Genomic DNA, 16,063 nt, shown 5'->3' on the forward strand with positions numbered 1-16,063 from the left:
AGCTCCATACAGTATACAGAATCAAGTCTGGCTATGCAGTGCTCAGCCATTCACAGAGAGCTCTGTATTCTATGAACAAATACAAAGCTTCCTCCGATTGGCTGAGGTGGTTTTGACATCATCCTCCTGCCTCTGCCAATCAGTGGAAGCTTTGTATTCTTTTGTAGAAGGCAGAAAGCAGGCTGTGCGCAGCCTGACTATTTTGTATTAGGAGTGGGGCAAGAAGTTTCCATACCACTACCAGAACACAGCATTGTATACTGTATGTAGCTAAAGGCTACTTACAGCTGCTGCTCTGTTAACAGTCAAGCTGTTCCAAAAGGAGCAAATTACTTAACCATTTAACCGATTGCTGGCCAGCCGCCACAGTTGTACTGTGGCAACATGGCTTGGCTGCGCGAATGGGCGTCGTGTTACGTCGGTAATATTCGGCTGCTCGCCCAGAGCAGACGCGAGGCGGTGATCGCGACTGCCGGGCTCCCGCAATCCCTTGGGGCACACCGAGAATCAGGATGTGTGTGTAAACAGAATATGAACAGCAATCTCATCTCCCCTGCACAGTCCCACCCCACCACCACCCCCCCCCCCCCCTCCTTTAGTTAGAACACACAATAGGGAACACATTAACTCCTTGATCACCCCCCCCCCCCCCCAGTGGTAAAAAAAACACCCCACACAAGAATTGTAACAAAATTCATAGAATTTTATTGAACGTGAATTAACCAGTTTTAATAGTTACTGATCCATGTATATTTTAGTTGATGTAAAGGTTAGTGTTGTTTATCAAAATACTTCAATTTTCCAGCTGGGTCAGGAATTATCTGCAAAAAATTAAAATACACAAGTTAAAAGTTGCTCTTATCCAGGGATTCTTCCAACATTACTGACAATTAAACTGCTCATTTGCACTGACTGTGAATAAAGTCTGTTTTTGTGGCCGGGCGGGGGGGGGGGGGGGGGGGGGGGTGTCACCTGGAGTTGCCTGCAGGCAGCCAAAAATATGGGGACGCAGCAGCTTTCCAGACACAGCCACACATCAATTCGCAAGGTGTGCAGAGGATTTGGCAATATAGGCCCCCAGCATGCAGCTCCAGCAGCATAAACAACCCCAGCACTCATGTGATTGAAGCCTAAAAAGGCATACACTAAAGCAGGGATGCATAGCACTGGTCCACAAACCAAATGCTACCCAGGTTTTTGAAGCATGGGAGGCATTTTAGGTTTCTTTCCCGATGTGTTGGCGAGTGCATGAGGCATTTGGAGCCTTAAAGGGACCAGTACCCCCATTTTACTAGGGATACCCAAGACGACATCTAGGAGAGTCCCGAGTGGAATCGAGACCTGGAAATCACCTTATAAATTACCATTTGGTGTACATATTTGTAGATTGAGTTCTGTAAGCCTTGAGGTGGCACGTGTAAATTTGTGGATTGGAACATTTACACCAAGTGGTGTGGGATTTATTGCCAGTAAAAGCAATCCTGCAGCTAACTAGCCGCTAGGATTGTTTTTACAAGAAAGAACAGCTTCAGGCATCATTCTGGTATAGCATTACAAACGTATACTATGTATTACGGCAAGCAAATGGTGGAGCAAGGTTTCTATGAATATTTTCAAACTCCAGTACGTGCAGCAATATGCAACGTATCACTACAGAAGTACATGTACGTAAACTCACAAGGTGGCATTCATGAACGTGGGGGTAGAACTAGAACTCCATGGGTGCGCCGCTAATTTTTCTCTCTCCTCTTAACTTTATTGCAATCACATAAGAAACCAATAGTTCAGCAGTCAACTCCTAATGACAGTGTGAGCATGTAGACTTACAAAAATGCAAGATTCCCCCCATCCACAGCTCAGTATTTTACGACTAACAACTCTATATGAAATTAACAGCCCGGTGCATTTTTAAACACACCTAGGTAAGGCATGTGTTTGAAAAGTCTACTTACAACTCTTGTCTTGGCCACCAAGCTTTCATAGCATCTTCAGGCCTGATCTAATTAAAGTCAGACAAATGTAGTGCTTTCAGTAAAATATACTGATGCTATGCAAATTTATTAAGACCAATCCTACTTTAGCCAAGTAGCATTAGCATGGCTGACTAGAAGCTACGGGCATCAACTTTAATAGCAAAAAAAAAAAAAAAAAACTAGAAGCTGAGAGTTTATCAAGGAGCAGTGAAGAGTTTTCACAAGCTTAAGGTATCTTATGAGATAAATGTGGCCACCCCCTGAATATAGTTACTTTGCTGCCTGGCCAGACATATGGCTCCTATAGAAGTTGGGTGTGACTGCTGGTTTTGTAGAGGAAATATGGGTGGCTGTAAAGCCACGAAATACACACACTGCAAGGTGCAGTTCTATCACAATCTGTGTACCCAAATCAAACAAGGGACAAGCCCAACACCAAACTCAATTTTTTATGCCATCATATATTTGAGATTGCGCTATGTTAGGCTCTTCCTATGTACAGTATCTCACAAAAGTGAGTACACCCCTCACATTTTTGTAAATTATAGCTGTTTATGTGACACTGAAGAAATGACACTTTGCTAAAAAGTAAAGTAGTGAGTGTACAGCTTGTATAACAGTGTAAACTTGCTGCCCCCTCAAAATAACACAGCCATTAAGGTCTAAACTGCTGGCAACAAAATCGATTACACTCTTAAGTGAAAATGTCCAAATTGGGCCAAGTGTCAATATTGTGTGGTCACCATTTTTTCCAGCACTGCCTTAACCCTTAGGCATGGGGTTCACCAGAGCTTCACAGGTTACCACTGGAGTCCTCTTCCACTCCTCCATGACATCACAAAGCTGGTGGATGTTAAGAGATTTTGCGCTTCACCTTCCGTTTGAGGATGCCCCACAGATGCTCAATAGGGTTTAGGTCTGGAGACATGCTTGGCCAGTCCCTCACCTCTACCCTCAGCTTCTTTAGCAAGGTAGTGGTTGTCTTTGGGGTCGTTATGTTGGAATACCGCCCTGTAGCCCAGTCTCCGAAGGGAGGGATCATGCTTTGCTTTAGTATGTCACAGTACATGTTGGCATTCATGGTTCCCTCAATGAACTGTAGCTCCCCAGTGGCAGCAGCATTCATGCAGCCCCAGACCATGACACTCCCACCACCATGCTTGACTGTAGGCAAGACACACTTGTCTTTGTACTCCTCACCTGGTTGCCATCACAAATGCTGAAATAAGTTCATCTTGGTCTCAGACCACAGGACATGGTTCCAGTAATCCATGTACTTAGTCTGCTTTCCTTCAGCAAACTGTTGCAGGCTCTCTTGTGCATCTTTAGAAGAGGCTTCCTTCTGGGATGACAGCCATGCAGACCAATTTGATGCAGTGTGCGGTGTATGGCTGAGCACAGACAGGCTGACACCCCCACAACCTCTGCAGCAATGCTAGCAGCACTCATATGCATTTCCCAAAGACAACCTCTGGATATGACGCTGAGCATGCACACTCAACTTTTTTGGTCAATAATGTCAAGGCCTGTTCTGAGTGGAACCTGTCCTGTTAAACTGCTGTATGGTCTTGGTCACCATGCTGCAGTTTAGTTTCAGGGTCTTAGCAATCTTATAGCCTAGGCCATCTTTATGTAGAGAAAAAAAAAAAAAAAAAAATTCAGATCCTCATGACGTGCCATGTTAAACTTCCAGCGACCAGTAAGAGAGAGTGACCACAACAAATTTAAACACACCTGCTCCCCATTCACACCTAAGACTTTGTAACACTAACAAGTCACATGACACCAGGGAAGGAAAATGGCTAATTGGCCCAATTTAGACGTTTTCACTTAGGGGTGTACTCACATTTGGTGCCAGCGGTTTAGGCATGAATGGCTGTGTCGAGTTATTTTGAGAGGATAGCAAACTTACTGTTATACAAGCTATACACACTCATTACTTTGCTACAATGTAAAGTGTCATTTCTTCAGTGTTGTCACATGAAAAGAAAAAATATAAAAAATGTAAGGTGTGTACTCACTTTTGAGAAATACCGTATGTTGCTGGATATGCTACACCATGGATTAGGCAAGACTGAGCCCTCCCTTCCCCACCTTTTTCTTTGAGGTGTAGAGAGGTCTCAAGATTGTGGGTGGCAGCAGTTGTGTAGCTGCCCCTGACCGTGGAGAATAAGGGCATCTTGTGTTGGTTTTTGTCCTAGTTTGTGCTTTTGCACTGGGATGCGGAGGGTGGTTGATATTGTGCAAGTGAGACTGGTAGTTTCTCTAAATTTGAGAGGAGCGCGATGGCTGACTGTATGGTCTTAAGACTCCCCATCATGGGATTCAGCATGCAGATTGCAGAGTTGGAGCCCAGCATTCTCAAGGTTGGGGGAGTGGATTCCCCCCCAAAAAAAATAAAAAAAACATAATGGGTCATTGGTATGACTTAGTTTATTTATACCTGGGGAACATAGCAAGTTTAACCCTTTCATGACTAAGCCCATTTTTGAAATTTGGTGTTTACAAGTTAAAAACCGTATTTTTTGCTAGAAAATTACTTAGAGTTCCCAAACATTATATATATTTTTTTAGCAGAGAATCTAGAGAATAAAATGGCGATTGTTGCAATATTTTTTATCAAACGGTATTTGTGCAGCGGTGTTTTAAACGCAAATTTTTGGAAAAGGGACACTTTCATGAATTTTAAAAAATCCAAACAGTAAAGTTACCCCAATTTTTTTGTATAATGTGAAAGATGATGTTACGCCGAGTAAATAGATACCAAACATGTCACCCTTTATAATTGCACGCACTCGTGGAATGGCGACAAACTACAGTACCTATGAATTTCCATAGGCGATGCTTTAAAATTTTTTTTATGGTTACCAGGTTTGAGTTACAGAGGAGGTCTAGGGCTAGAATTATCGCGGCGATACCTCACATGTGTGATTTACATATGCGGGCGCGAGCTCGAGGGGACAGGGGCACTTTAAAATTTTTTTTTTTTTTTTTTACTTTATAAATTGTGTTTTAAAAAAAAAAAAAAAAATGTTTTTTTACTTTTATTGCTGTCACAAGGAATGTAAACATCCCTTGTGACAGTAATAGGTGGTGACCGGTACTCTTTATGGAGGGATCGGGTGTCTAAAAGACCCCCGATCCCTCCTCTGCACTTCAAAGTATTCAGATCGCCGAAAACAGCGATTCTGAATACTGTGTACTTTTTTAAATTCGGCGCCATTGGCAGCCGAGTAAACGGGAAGTGACGTCATGACATCGCTTCCGCATTTACAATGAGAAGGCTGGAACGAAGCCGCCCACAGCTTCGTTCCAGTCCGCCCCCAGCCGCCGAAGGCACACGATCAGACACCGGGCCTCCCGATCGCACGGGAGGCCTGGTAACAGCGGCGGGTGGGGGGGGGGGGGATGTCCCCTCCCGCTCCTCCGGTATAACAACCGAGCGGCTTTTAGCCGCATCGGTTGTTATACTCGGGTAGCCGATCGCCCGCTGTAAACAACGGTACCAGGATGATGCCTGCAGCTGCGGGCATCATCCCGGTATAACCCCGGAAAGCCGAGTACGCATATCTGCGTACGGTCGGCAGGAAGGGGATTTATCTGGACAATTTTTGCAAGTACAAGTTTGCAATGTTATATGTTTAGTGAAGAAATTATGGGAATGCTGCATGAAGCTATTATGTATGCATATGATTGCAGAGGAAATATCTGCCTTTCATAGGCCCATTTAACCTTCAGCCAACTTACCACTGAATCTGTAAAACCAAATCAGTAATTAAAAGGAGTTGGCAACTCTGAGCCAAAAATAAATCACAAAAGGAAAAAAAAAAAAAAAAAAAAAAAATAATCACTAAAAAACTGGAGCACACAGAATTTGGTGCAACTGTGCATAGTACCCAATCAACTTCTTGGTTATATTTTATTATACTTTATATTTGGGGCAGGGGGGGCGCAGAGCCCCCTGCCCCAAAGCACCCGACCCCCCCCCCCCATGTTGAGGGGATGCAGCCTGGTATGGTTCAGGGAGAGCGGAAAGCTGTTACCACTGACAGGGCTTCCATCTTCACTTGGTCTTCCTTCTGGGTTCCCAGGCTCCATCCATGTGAACAGTTGAGCTGCAGTGACGTCACTCCACATGGATGGAACACTCAAGAATGCTGTCTATTCAGAGCGCAGTGCACTGCTGTCACCATTTGCTACAGATGTGAAAATCTAAACGGTGCACGTTTAGGAGATATTCACTGTACCTACAGGTAAGCCTCATAGGCTTACCTGTAAGTACAACTGAAAAAGCAGTCTTTACTATCGCTTTAAGCTAAGCAAGAAGGCTGCTTAATTTAGTTCAGTTTGTCCCTATACTTAAAAATGAAGCATAAAAAAAAAAAAAGCGCAACACTGCTAGGAAAGCAGGACAGCAGAAAGCACAACTGTGGCATTTATCAAACTGATATAGATGTACAGTACACTTACCGTTTCACTGCCAGGTTTCCAACCAGCAGGGCACACTATTGGAGAAGGGGAAAAAAAAAAAAAAAAAACACATTATGTGCTTATTGAATTTATGAGAATGGCTTCTCACAAGAATACTTAAACATGGTTTCAGAGTTTAAAAGGTTTGTAAATGCCCAACAATGACATTTTCATATTTGTTCCGTTATGGTAAATAGTCCATTGAAAGCATTCTATAAATTGCATAAAAAAAAAAAAAAAACCATAACTGATAATTTCCTTTGCTCTTTGCCTCTGTTGAATGTTCTCTGTTAACATTGTTCTGTTTGAACTACAGAACACCCCACTTTCTATATTAACAAGAAGTGTTTTTTCTAGCCAAGTTAACTTTTTTTTGGGGGGATTAACAAAGATCCTGTGCCTTTAAAGCATGTTAAACAGCACAGTGCTTGTGCCATGTCCCCCTGTATACCCTAAAAATAAAAACCCTAGCTGATCCTGCCTGGCTATACCCTCGCCTCTGCAAACAGACCACGATAATCATGGCAGCTGAGCCCTGACATCGTGGCCCATTTGCGCAATTCCGTCATCCGCAGCCTGCTATCTGCATCTCTCCCTGCGTCTCCTCTTGGAGATGAGGGGAAGATGGCCCCCACCCATCTCTATATCATTGCAGGGCGGAAGCAACGTCAAAACGTCACTTCCGCCCGTAGCTCAAAGAGCCATTTTTTTTTGCATGTTAGTGCAAGTGAGATCTGAGGTCTCTTTGACCCCAGATCTCATATTTAAAGAGGTCCTGCCATGCTTTTTTCTATTACAAGGGATGTTTATATTCCTTGTAATAGGAATAAAAAAAAAAAAAAAAAAAAAAAAAAAAAGCGCCCTGTCCCGCCGAGCTCACGTGCAGAAGCGCATACGTGAGTAGCGCCCTCATTTGAAAACTGTTCAAACTAGGGCTGCAACTAACGATTATTTTCATAATCCGATTATTTGGCCGATTGTTTTGATTAATCAGTTAATGACCTAAAAAAAAAAAAAAGAAAAAAAAAAAAAAGTGGCGTATAATTTAGTTAATATGCAAAGTTTAAAAAAAAAAGCCAATTTATTCTTAAATATCTCTATACGGTGGTAAATATAAACCAACTATATGGTTAGGGAGCAAAATATCTAATCCACTCTGAGAACAGACAGAAGAGATATACTGTACATACTATTAAAGGGTGAATCTGATAAATATTATCAGATTTAGAGATCAAATGTCTGATAAAATTTCATTTTAAGAACATTCGTTCGATTTTCTAATCGTTAGTGGGGTCAAGTCGACGTTCATTTTCAACCATAGTGATGGAAAATTTGGAAATAAAAAACTTGGTCAAAGGAATTTTCAGACCGTGTATGTGGTTTTCGTTCAGAAATTACATTCATTTTAAAAACAGAATGTAAAAAACAAGTGAAAATTTCAAACATTCAGCGAATATACAAAGATTTTTCGTCTGAATATTGTAGTCTGAAAATTGATCCGTGTGGCCAGAATAAGGCTCGCTACATACCTAGGCAGTTTGCTTTTGTACTGTTTCTGCAGTGCGTTTTGATTTTTGCGCACGTGATTTTGCGGCGATTTGCGTTTTTTTTGGCTGATTTGTTGTTGGGCAGATTAAAAAACACAAATTGCTGCAAAAACGCATTAATGCTGTTCTGCAACTTCTCCATTGAAGTATATTGAACCAAAAAAAAAAGTTTTTTTCACAAAAAGTCCCTGACCCTTTCCAAATACGCAGCGGCTGAAAAAAGCATAGAGGTGAACGTGTCCAATGGGAAACCATGTTAATGAACTGCAGTGTGCTTCTGCAAAAAAGCACCAAAAAACATAGATGTGAACCAGGTCTAAGACATAATGGGGGAAAAAAAAAAAAAAAAAAAAAAAAAGCAGATAATCATTACTGTAAGGGGTTCATTTTTTTACTGTAGAACTGTGAAACTAACATCTACAGTAGCGTCTTGCTCTTTTTGTACTATAAAGGGCTTGTTTTAGTTTTTTTAACTCCATTACGTTACTGGCCGATTAATATTTTCATAATCGATTAGTTGTCGATCAATTAGTTGTTTCAGCCCTAGTTCAAACCACATATGTGAGGTATCACCGCGATCGGTAGAGCAAGAGCAATAATTCTAGCCCTAGATCCTCTAACTCAAAACATGCAACCTGTAGAATTTTTTTTAAACGTTGCCTATGGAGATTAAGGGTAAAAGTTTGTCGCCATTCCACGAGCGGGCGCAATTTTGAAGCGTGACATGTTGGCATCAATTTACTCATCGTAACATTATCTTTCACAATATGAAAAAAAATTGGGCTAACTTTACTGTGTTTTTTTTTATTAAGTGTATTTTTTCCCAAAATAGGTGCGCTTGTAAGACCGCTGCACAAATACGGTGCGACAAAGTATTGCAACGACTGCCATTTTATTCTCTAGAGTATATTTACTTTTTTTTATTTATTTATTTTTTCTATAATGTTTGGGTGTTCCAAGTAATTTTCTAGCCAAAAAAAAAAGTTTAACTTGTAAACTGATCTCAGAAAGAGGCTCGGTCCTTAAGTGGTTAAAAACAGTCTTCATCTAGGTTCACATCTATGCAGGCTGCGGGTGAGCATTTTTTGGTGCATTTTGCAGTCCCTTTTGCGTTTTTGAACACAAAATTAGCAACTGATGCTACTTGAGTGCTGGAGAGAATGTAAAGCACATCACGCACAAAACTGGTTGTAGGAGCTTTTTTTGGCTACTAGTAAAGTATGACAAACAGTTTGTGTAAGAACTCTAAACAAGAGAAAGCTCCCTGGTGAGGGAAGCAAGAGATGGCCAAACCACACATTCTCCTAAGCCACCCCACCATCACCCCTTCCTTGCTCTTCTTCCCCCCTTTCTTTTCCACCTAGACGCTCCCTTCGCTTGACCACCCCTTCTCCCTCCCCCCTCCAGTCATTTTCCTCATCTCATTGGCTGATATGCATCAATATCACCAAGATACCAAAGACAAAAAACCTTGCATACACCATATAGGAATCTCTCAGCGCATCACAAAGGCCCCTATAATAAAACCTTCTCCTGCCGAAAGATACTTCATGTCGCATCAAGCACCAAAAACACTGAAACTTCCAGAAGGCTATCAGAGTATAATATCTCTTATACCTACACGCAACTGCAACACTGAAGATTATTTGAACTAAATATTGCTGAACAAATTGAACCCCGCTCACTCCGTGAGATCAGAAATACCATACCAAGGTTTATGCTAGGTAAATTAAAAAAAACAGACTATGATTGTTCTTATGTATACTTCTATCCACTGTTGATGTACCATTCATGTCAGCACAACCTGTACAATGTTACATGTCAATTTAATTGATTTCATCAATAAAATATTTTTTTTTTTTTTTGTTTCAAAAGTCTGACCCTTTCCAAAAATACATTTTAAGGCAAAAATGCACCGGCTCAAAATGCATGGGTTTCCTATGGATCTAATTCACATGGACTGTAGAGCATTCCCACAACAACAAAAAAAAAAAAAAACACACCACTAGGCGTGAACCAAGGGTTAGGGCAACTACAGTGCTCCTCCACTGATCACTATAACAGGTGAGCATTGTCAGTTTAGGACAGGTGGGGTGGTGTCACTATGTCCCTAGCAGCATACCCAGGTGAAAATAAAAGGAAGCCTCATGAAAACAAAAATGCAGCCAACACTTCTAAGCAGAGGTTAGTTAAAATAGATTTGAAAAAATTGGATTTTAGGTGTTTACATGTTTAAAACAGGTTTTTTTTTTGCTAGAAAATTACTTAGAACCCCCAAACATTACACATTTTTTTTCTAACACCCTAGAGAATAAAATGGCGGTCATTGCAATACTTTTTTTGCACCGTATTTGCGCAGCAGTCTTATAAGCGCACTTTTTTTGGAAAAAATTCATTTTTGAATAAAAAAAAAATAAGACAACAGTAAAAGTTAACCCAATTTTTTTTTATATTGTAAAATATAATGTTACGCCAAGTAAATTGATACTCAACATGTCACGCTTCAAAATTGCGCCTGCTCGTGGAATGGCGTCAAACTTTCACCCTTAAAAATCTCCATAGGCGACGTTTAAAAAACGACGTGTAAACATCCCTTGTAATAGAAAAAAGCATGACAGGTCCTCTTAAATATGAGATCTGGGGTCAAAAAGGTCCTCAGATCTCATATTTAGACTTAAAAGACAAAAAAAAAAAAAAATAAAAATAATGACGTCGCTCCGGCCGTCCTATGGTATGGAGACAGGTGGGCGCCATCTTAGCCTCACTCGTCTCCATACTGAGGAAGTGAGAGGACCCGATCGCCTCTGTCGCTACCGACGGCTCCGGTAAGCGGCGGTGGCACCTCTCCCGCCGCTGATAACGGTGATCTCGCAGCGAACCCGCCGCAGAGACCACCATTATCGTGTACAGAACCGCCGGCCCTAAAGATGGATACCTCGGTTGTGGCAGCAGCTGCTGCCGTTACCGAGATATCCATCTTTAAAGTAATGACGTATATATACAGTGGCCGGTTGGTAAGTGGTTAATAGAAGCCCTACAGTAAGGCATTTACCAAGGACTGATGTGCAAGTCATACAACTGATCATTGTTTAGTGTCATGGTCAGCCAAATAAACATATTTTATTTATGCCTATTGATCTAAAAGTAGCTGAGCTTTCTTTGGTAGTAGCTCTGAATGGTTTCAAATATTTTTCCAATTTTAAAATTGGAGACTGTCTGCACCAAATCCAGCAAGACAGCCCGAGCAGCCAAACAATGGGCATCCTCTTCAGCAACCTTGAGAACCGTTGAGCTCCTGGTTAATTGCTGTAGCTTTAAAGGAGGGGGACCAGGTAAGCCTGCTCTCAATTTGTGCACAGGTATTTACAGTAATTCTCAATTGGGGACTTTGTTTTGAGTTAGAGAACACACTTACGGAGTGCCTTGATGCTGTAGCATGGCATTACATGTATTTTATAAACAGCTTGCCGACTGGCTCACGCCGATATATGTCAGCAGAAGGGCACGTACAGGCAGTACATTGCCCTTTAAGAAGCGGTTTGCGGGCACGCAACCTCCGTGAGTGTGATCGCGGGTCCCGTGGATCACGGAGAGGAAGAATGGGGAAATGCTGATGTTCCCCGCTCTGCCTAGTGACAGGACACTGATCACCGCTCCTGATTACAGGGAGCTGTGATCAGTGTCGTGTCACACAAAACCACGCCCCCCCCCCCCCCCCACAGTTAGAATCACTCCCTAGGACACTTAACCCCTTCACTGCCAGTCAAAAAAAAACACACCACCACACACACACACACTATATAACTATCCCCCATTTTGTAGACGCTATAACTTTTGCGCCAACCAAACGCTTATTGCGATTTTTTTTTACTAAAAATATGAAGGATACGTATCAGCCTAAACTAAGGAAAAAAAAATGTTTTATACATTTTTTGGGGATATGCATTATAGCAAAAAGTAAAAAATGCGTTTTTTTCAAAGCGGTCGCTATTTTTTGTTTATACCGCAAAAAATAAATACCGCCAAGGTGATCAAATACCACCAAAAGAAAGCTCTATTTGTGGGAAAAAAAAAAAAACGACAATTTTGTTTGGGTGCTACGTCGCACGACAGCGCGATTGTCAGTTAACCACTTAAGGACCAGCCTCATTTTGGATTTTAGGTGTTCACATGTTTAAAAGGTTTTTTTTGCTGGAAAATTACTTAGAACCCCCAAACATTATATATTGTTTTTTTTTTCTAACACCCTAGAGAAAAAAAAATGGCAGTCAATGCAATACTTTTTTTTGCACCGTACTTGCACAGTAAATTGATACCCAACATGTCACACTTCAAAATTGCGCCTGCTCGTGGAATGGCGTCAAACTGTTACCCTCAAAAATCTCCAGAGGCGACATTTAAAAAATTCTACAGGTTGCATGTTTTGCATTACAGAGGTCTAGGGCTAGAATTATTGCTCTCGCGCTACCAGTCGCGGCGATACCTCACATGTGTGGTTTGACCACCGTTTTCATATGCGGGCGCTACTCACGTATGCGTTCGATTCTGCATGCAAGCTTGTCAGGCCGACCGCCGCACAAAAACAGGGATACCGGGGTTATGGCAGCTAGCTGCTGCCATAACGATATCCGCTGCCAAAGTTTGGATGTACATCGGCGTGCGTCGGTCGGCAAGTGGTTAAAGCAACGCAGTGCAGAATTGCAAAAAGTGCTCTGGTCTTTGGGCCAAATGGTCCGGGGCTTAAGTGGTTAATGCAACAAAAAACCTGCTATGCGATCCAGACATCCTGGAATTTTACTAAGGTTCCTCAACTGCCTCCCCCTCAAAACCTCTCTAGAGTGCAAATCACATTCTTGTATAAACCAAAGCTTAGGCAATACACAAATAGGAAGTGGAATCTGGTCATCACTCACCTTCCCCATGTTTGTCAGTGTACTGGAATGCTTGCACAAGACGAAGGGTCTCATCTACAGATCGCCCAACAGGAAGATCATTCATGGTAATCTGTCGGAGGACTCCTTTGTCATCTATGATGAAGAGTCCTCTATAACAAAATTAAACATTCACAAGATTAATAGACCCAAAAGGTGCTACGCGTTTCAGGAAAGCTGTCAATGAAGGGGCTAACCCTGCTAACCTTTGAAAGAATGAATTGTTTAAATCCTACTGATCCCAGCACCTCAATGCTTTAAAACATTTGTTGCCCCAACACATACCTGTTCTGTATACAAGTACATGGTACAGCATGCACATGAGAAAGTATCCTGTTCTGTGTTGCATTCCTGGTGTTCCTGCCAGTTCCCTTGCTTTCCTATTAAAAGCTGACCACACCGTAGTGAGTTCTCTAGCTATGCTGGGAACCCTGTACTCAAATAGACTGGTTCTGACTAGGGATGGGCGAACGGTTCGGGCCGAGCATAAGTTCGGGCCGAACTTTGGATGTTCTGTGAACACCGATAAATATGCGGTGTTCGGGGCAAATTTGAAAGCCGCCAGAACATAGTTAGTTAGTCTATGGAACACTAACATGAAAAATCAAAAGTGCTCATTTTAAAGGCTTGCAAGTTATTGTCATAAAAAGTGTTTGGGGACCTGGGTGCTGCCCCAGGGGACATGTAAAATGAGATTTTTTTTTAAAAACAGCCCTTTTTTCAGGAGCAGTGATTTTAATGCTTAAAGTGAACCAATAAAAATTAACTATTCCTTTAAATATCGTGCCTGGGGGGCGTCTATAGTATGCCTGTAAAGTGGCGCTTTTTTTCCCCATCTTTAGAACAGTACAGTAAAGGAAAAATGGTCATTGAAAACTCATCGCGGCTGTAATGAATTGTCAGGTCTCGGCAATATAGTAAAAACTCATTGGGAAAAAATATAAATAAAAATCACTGCTCAAAAAAAAAAAAAAGGCAGTTTTTTAAAAAATGTTTTGCATTGATACATGTCCCCTGGGGAAGGACCTGGGTCCCCAAACACTTTATGACAATAACTTGCATACAAACCTTTAAAATGAGAACTTTATTATTCATGTTTGTGTCCCATAGACTTTAATGATGTTCACGTGTTCTGCTGAAAACAGGAGGGTGTTCGGCTCATCCCTAGTCCTGACATGCCCCAGCTGCACAGCCATTTACTGGGAAGCGCAGTGTGCTGCTGCTTCTCTCCCCCTCCCCCCAGGTCTTATGCAGCTGAAAAGAGGGAATGTGGTCACACAAAAATGGGGAAGAAAAATAACACTTTTTTTTTTATCTATACGAAAATGTTTTGCCTTTCACTTCCATTTTAAACTGAATAGGTTGTAATAATAGTTTACATCCACTTTAAAAAAAGGGGTTGTAAACCCTCATGGCTTTTCACCTTAAAGTGTCTATTAACCAAAAAATAATATAATATAATATAATATAATATATATATATATATATATATATATATATATATATACACACACACACACACACTGTATTTATTGGCGTATAACACTCACTTTTTCACCATGAAAATCGTGTGCAAATAGTGTGTGCGTGTTATACGCCAATACTTCAATTTTAGCTGCCTCGGAGGGGACAGGAAGGGGGGCGTGACGAGAGCCGTCAGAATACATACAGTTTGAATCTCCTGTTTACTTGGCAGCCTCTAATAGGAAGTCCCATCTCCTGGGCCACCATTGGACCACTGTTCTGTCTATCATAGGAGATTCTCACTGTATCTGTATGTAATCTGTCGGCGCTCATCCCGCCCCCCTCCCTGTCCCCTCTAGGCTGCAGATGGGCATCGATCAGGCTGCACTGATGGCAATGGCGAGGCTGCTGCATTGTTGGCAATGGCGAGGCTGCATTGATGGCACTTGAGGCTGCAGATGGGCACTGACCCTTATTTTGCTTCAAAGTTCCTTATTTAAAATTTAAGTTTTTTTCCTGAAACTTCCCTCTTAAAATGAATGTGCGTGTTATACGCCGATAAATACACACATATATCTATCTATATCTCTTTAAAGCAGAGTTCCACCCACCTTTCGGGGGGGATGACAGCCGCGGGGCGCCCTCCTCTCCCTGTTGCTGGGCCAGTAGGGGAGAGGAGCAGGGCCTTGTGCATGCGCAGTAGGGTTCCTGCGTGACCCCGTAAGGCTACACTGTCAGGTACCCTCACTGGTGACGGCAGCACCCGACAGCTCATGGAAACATCAGCTGCAGTGCCGACATTTCTGGACTCCAGGACAGGTAAGTGTTTTATTGTTAAAAGCCAGCAGCTGGCTTTTATTTTATTTTTTGGGCAGAACAGCCCTTTAAAGCAGGTTATATGACAGTGTTTGTTTTGTGTCATTTGGCCCCCTGTAATACCAAAAAAACCTGGCTGATTTTGCCAGTTTCTCCCCACCCCTCTAAACTGACTACGGGGTATCATAGCTACTGAGACCAGACACAGTGGTCAGTTTACATGCCTCTCAGCAGCATGCTCTCCTCCTGTGTCTGTGCACGCGTGGCCACCCATGTACCCGTGCGTTTGCGCGTCCGTGCATGTTACCCCTCCTGCTGCTCATAACACCAACCTGTATACACCATCAGCAATGCCTTCTATTGCAGTGTCCTTCTCTATGAATAATATATAAATGCTGTAAATACTTCATTTAAGAGCTGAGATTTCGATCACATGATCAGCCAAGCTCTCTCCACCTCTCATCCAGACTGAGATCAGCAGAGGAATCTCAGCCCCGCTCGCATCTCTCAGCGGAGGAAAGGAGAAAGCTCACCAGTGCTGCAGCCCCCCCAGTGCACCTGTTTTACTTACCTTACCCATTTTTTCTGCCCAGGGACGAGCACACCAGCTCTAGCTGGTGTCTTATGTACTGATTGGATAGATTGATAGCAGCGCAGCCATTAGCTCCTGCTGCTGTCAATCAAATCCAATGACGCAGAGTCCTGCTTTCTGTGTCAATGGACGCAAAAGCAGGACTCGGGAGCGTGCCCGCACGGTTGTCCAGCGAAAGAGAGCACTCCGTGGGCACGCAATGCGGGGAGAAGCTACCAGCACCGATTAGTGACCCCAGAAGAGGAGGATCGGCGCCACTGTGCAAAACAA

At 42.4% G+C, this 16,063-nt stretch overlaps 1 protein-coding gene across 2 annotated transcripts in view; it reads right to left on the reverse strand.

The window, feature by feature from the left end:
* Positions 1–682: 682 nt before the first annotated feature.
* PRDX4 (peroxiredoxin 4) overlaps positions 683–16,063 on the reverse strand; it is a 79,852-nt gene continuing 64,471 nt past the window's right edge. Inside the window, exons 5-8 of one of the 2 annotated variants that reach the window (XM_073616508.1) lie at positions 12,904–13,034; positions 6,444–6,478; positions 1,953–1,999; positions 683–821 (exon numbers count right to left, since the gene is read on the reverse strand). In XM_073616508.1, coding sequence (XP_073472609.1) covers positions 818–821; positions 1,953–1,999; positions 6,444–6,478; positions 12,904–13,034 — 217 coding nt within the window. In that variant the 3' untranslated portion in view covers positions 683–817. The remainder of the gene's footprint in view (positions 822–1,952; positions 2,000–6,443; positions 6,479–12,903; positions 13,035–16,063) is intronic. The other variant, XM_073616507.1, reaches the window with a different exon arrangement.

Source organism: Aquarana catesbeiana, linkage group LG02, assembly GCF_042186555.1.
Source record: "Aquarana catesbeiana isolate 2022-GZ linkage group LG02, ASM4218655v1, whole genome shotgun sequence".
Lineage (NCBI taxonomy): Eukaryota > Metazoa > Chordata > Amphibia > Anura > Ranidae > Aquarana > Aquarana catesbeiana.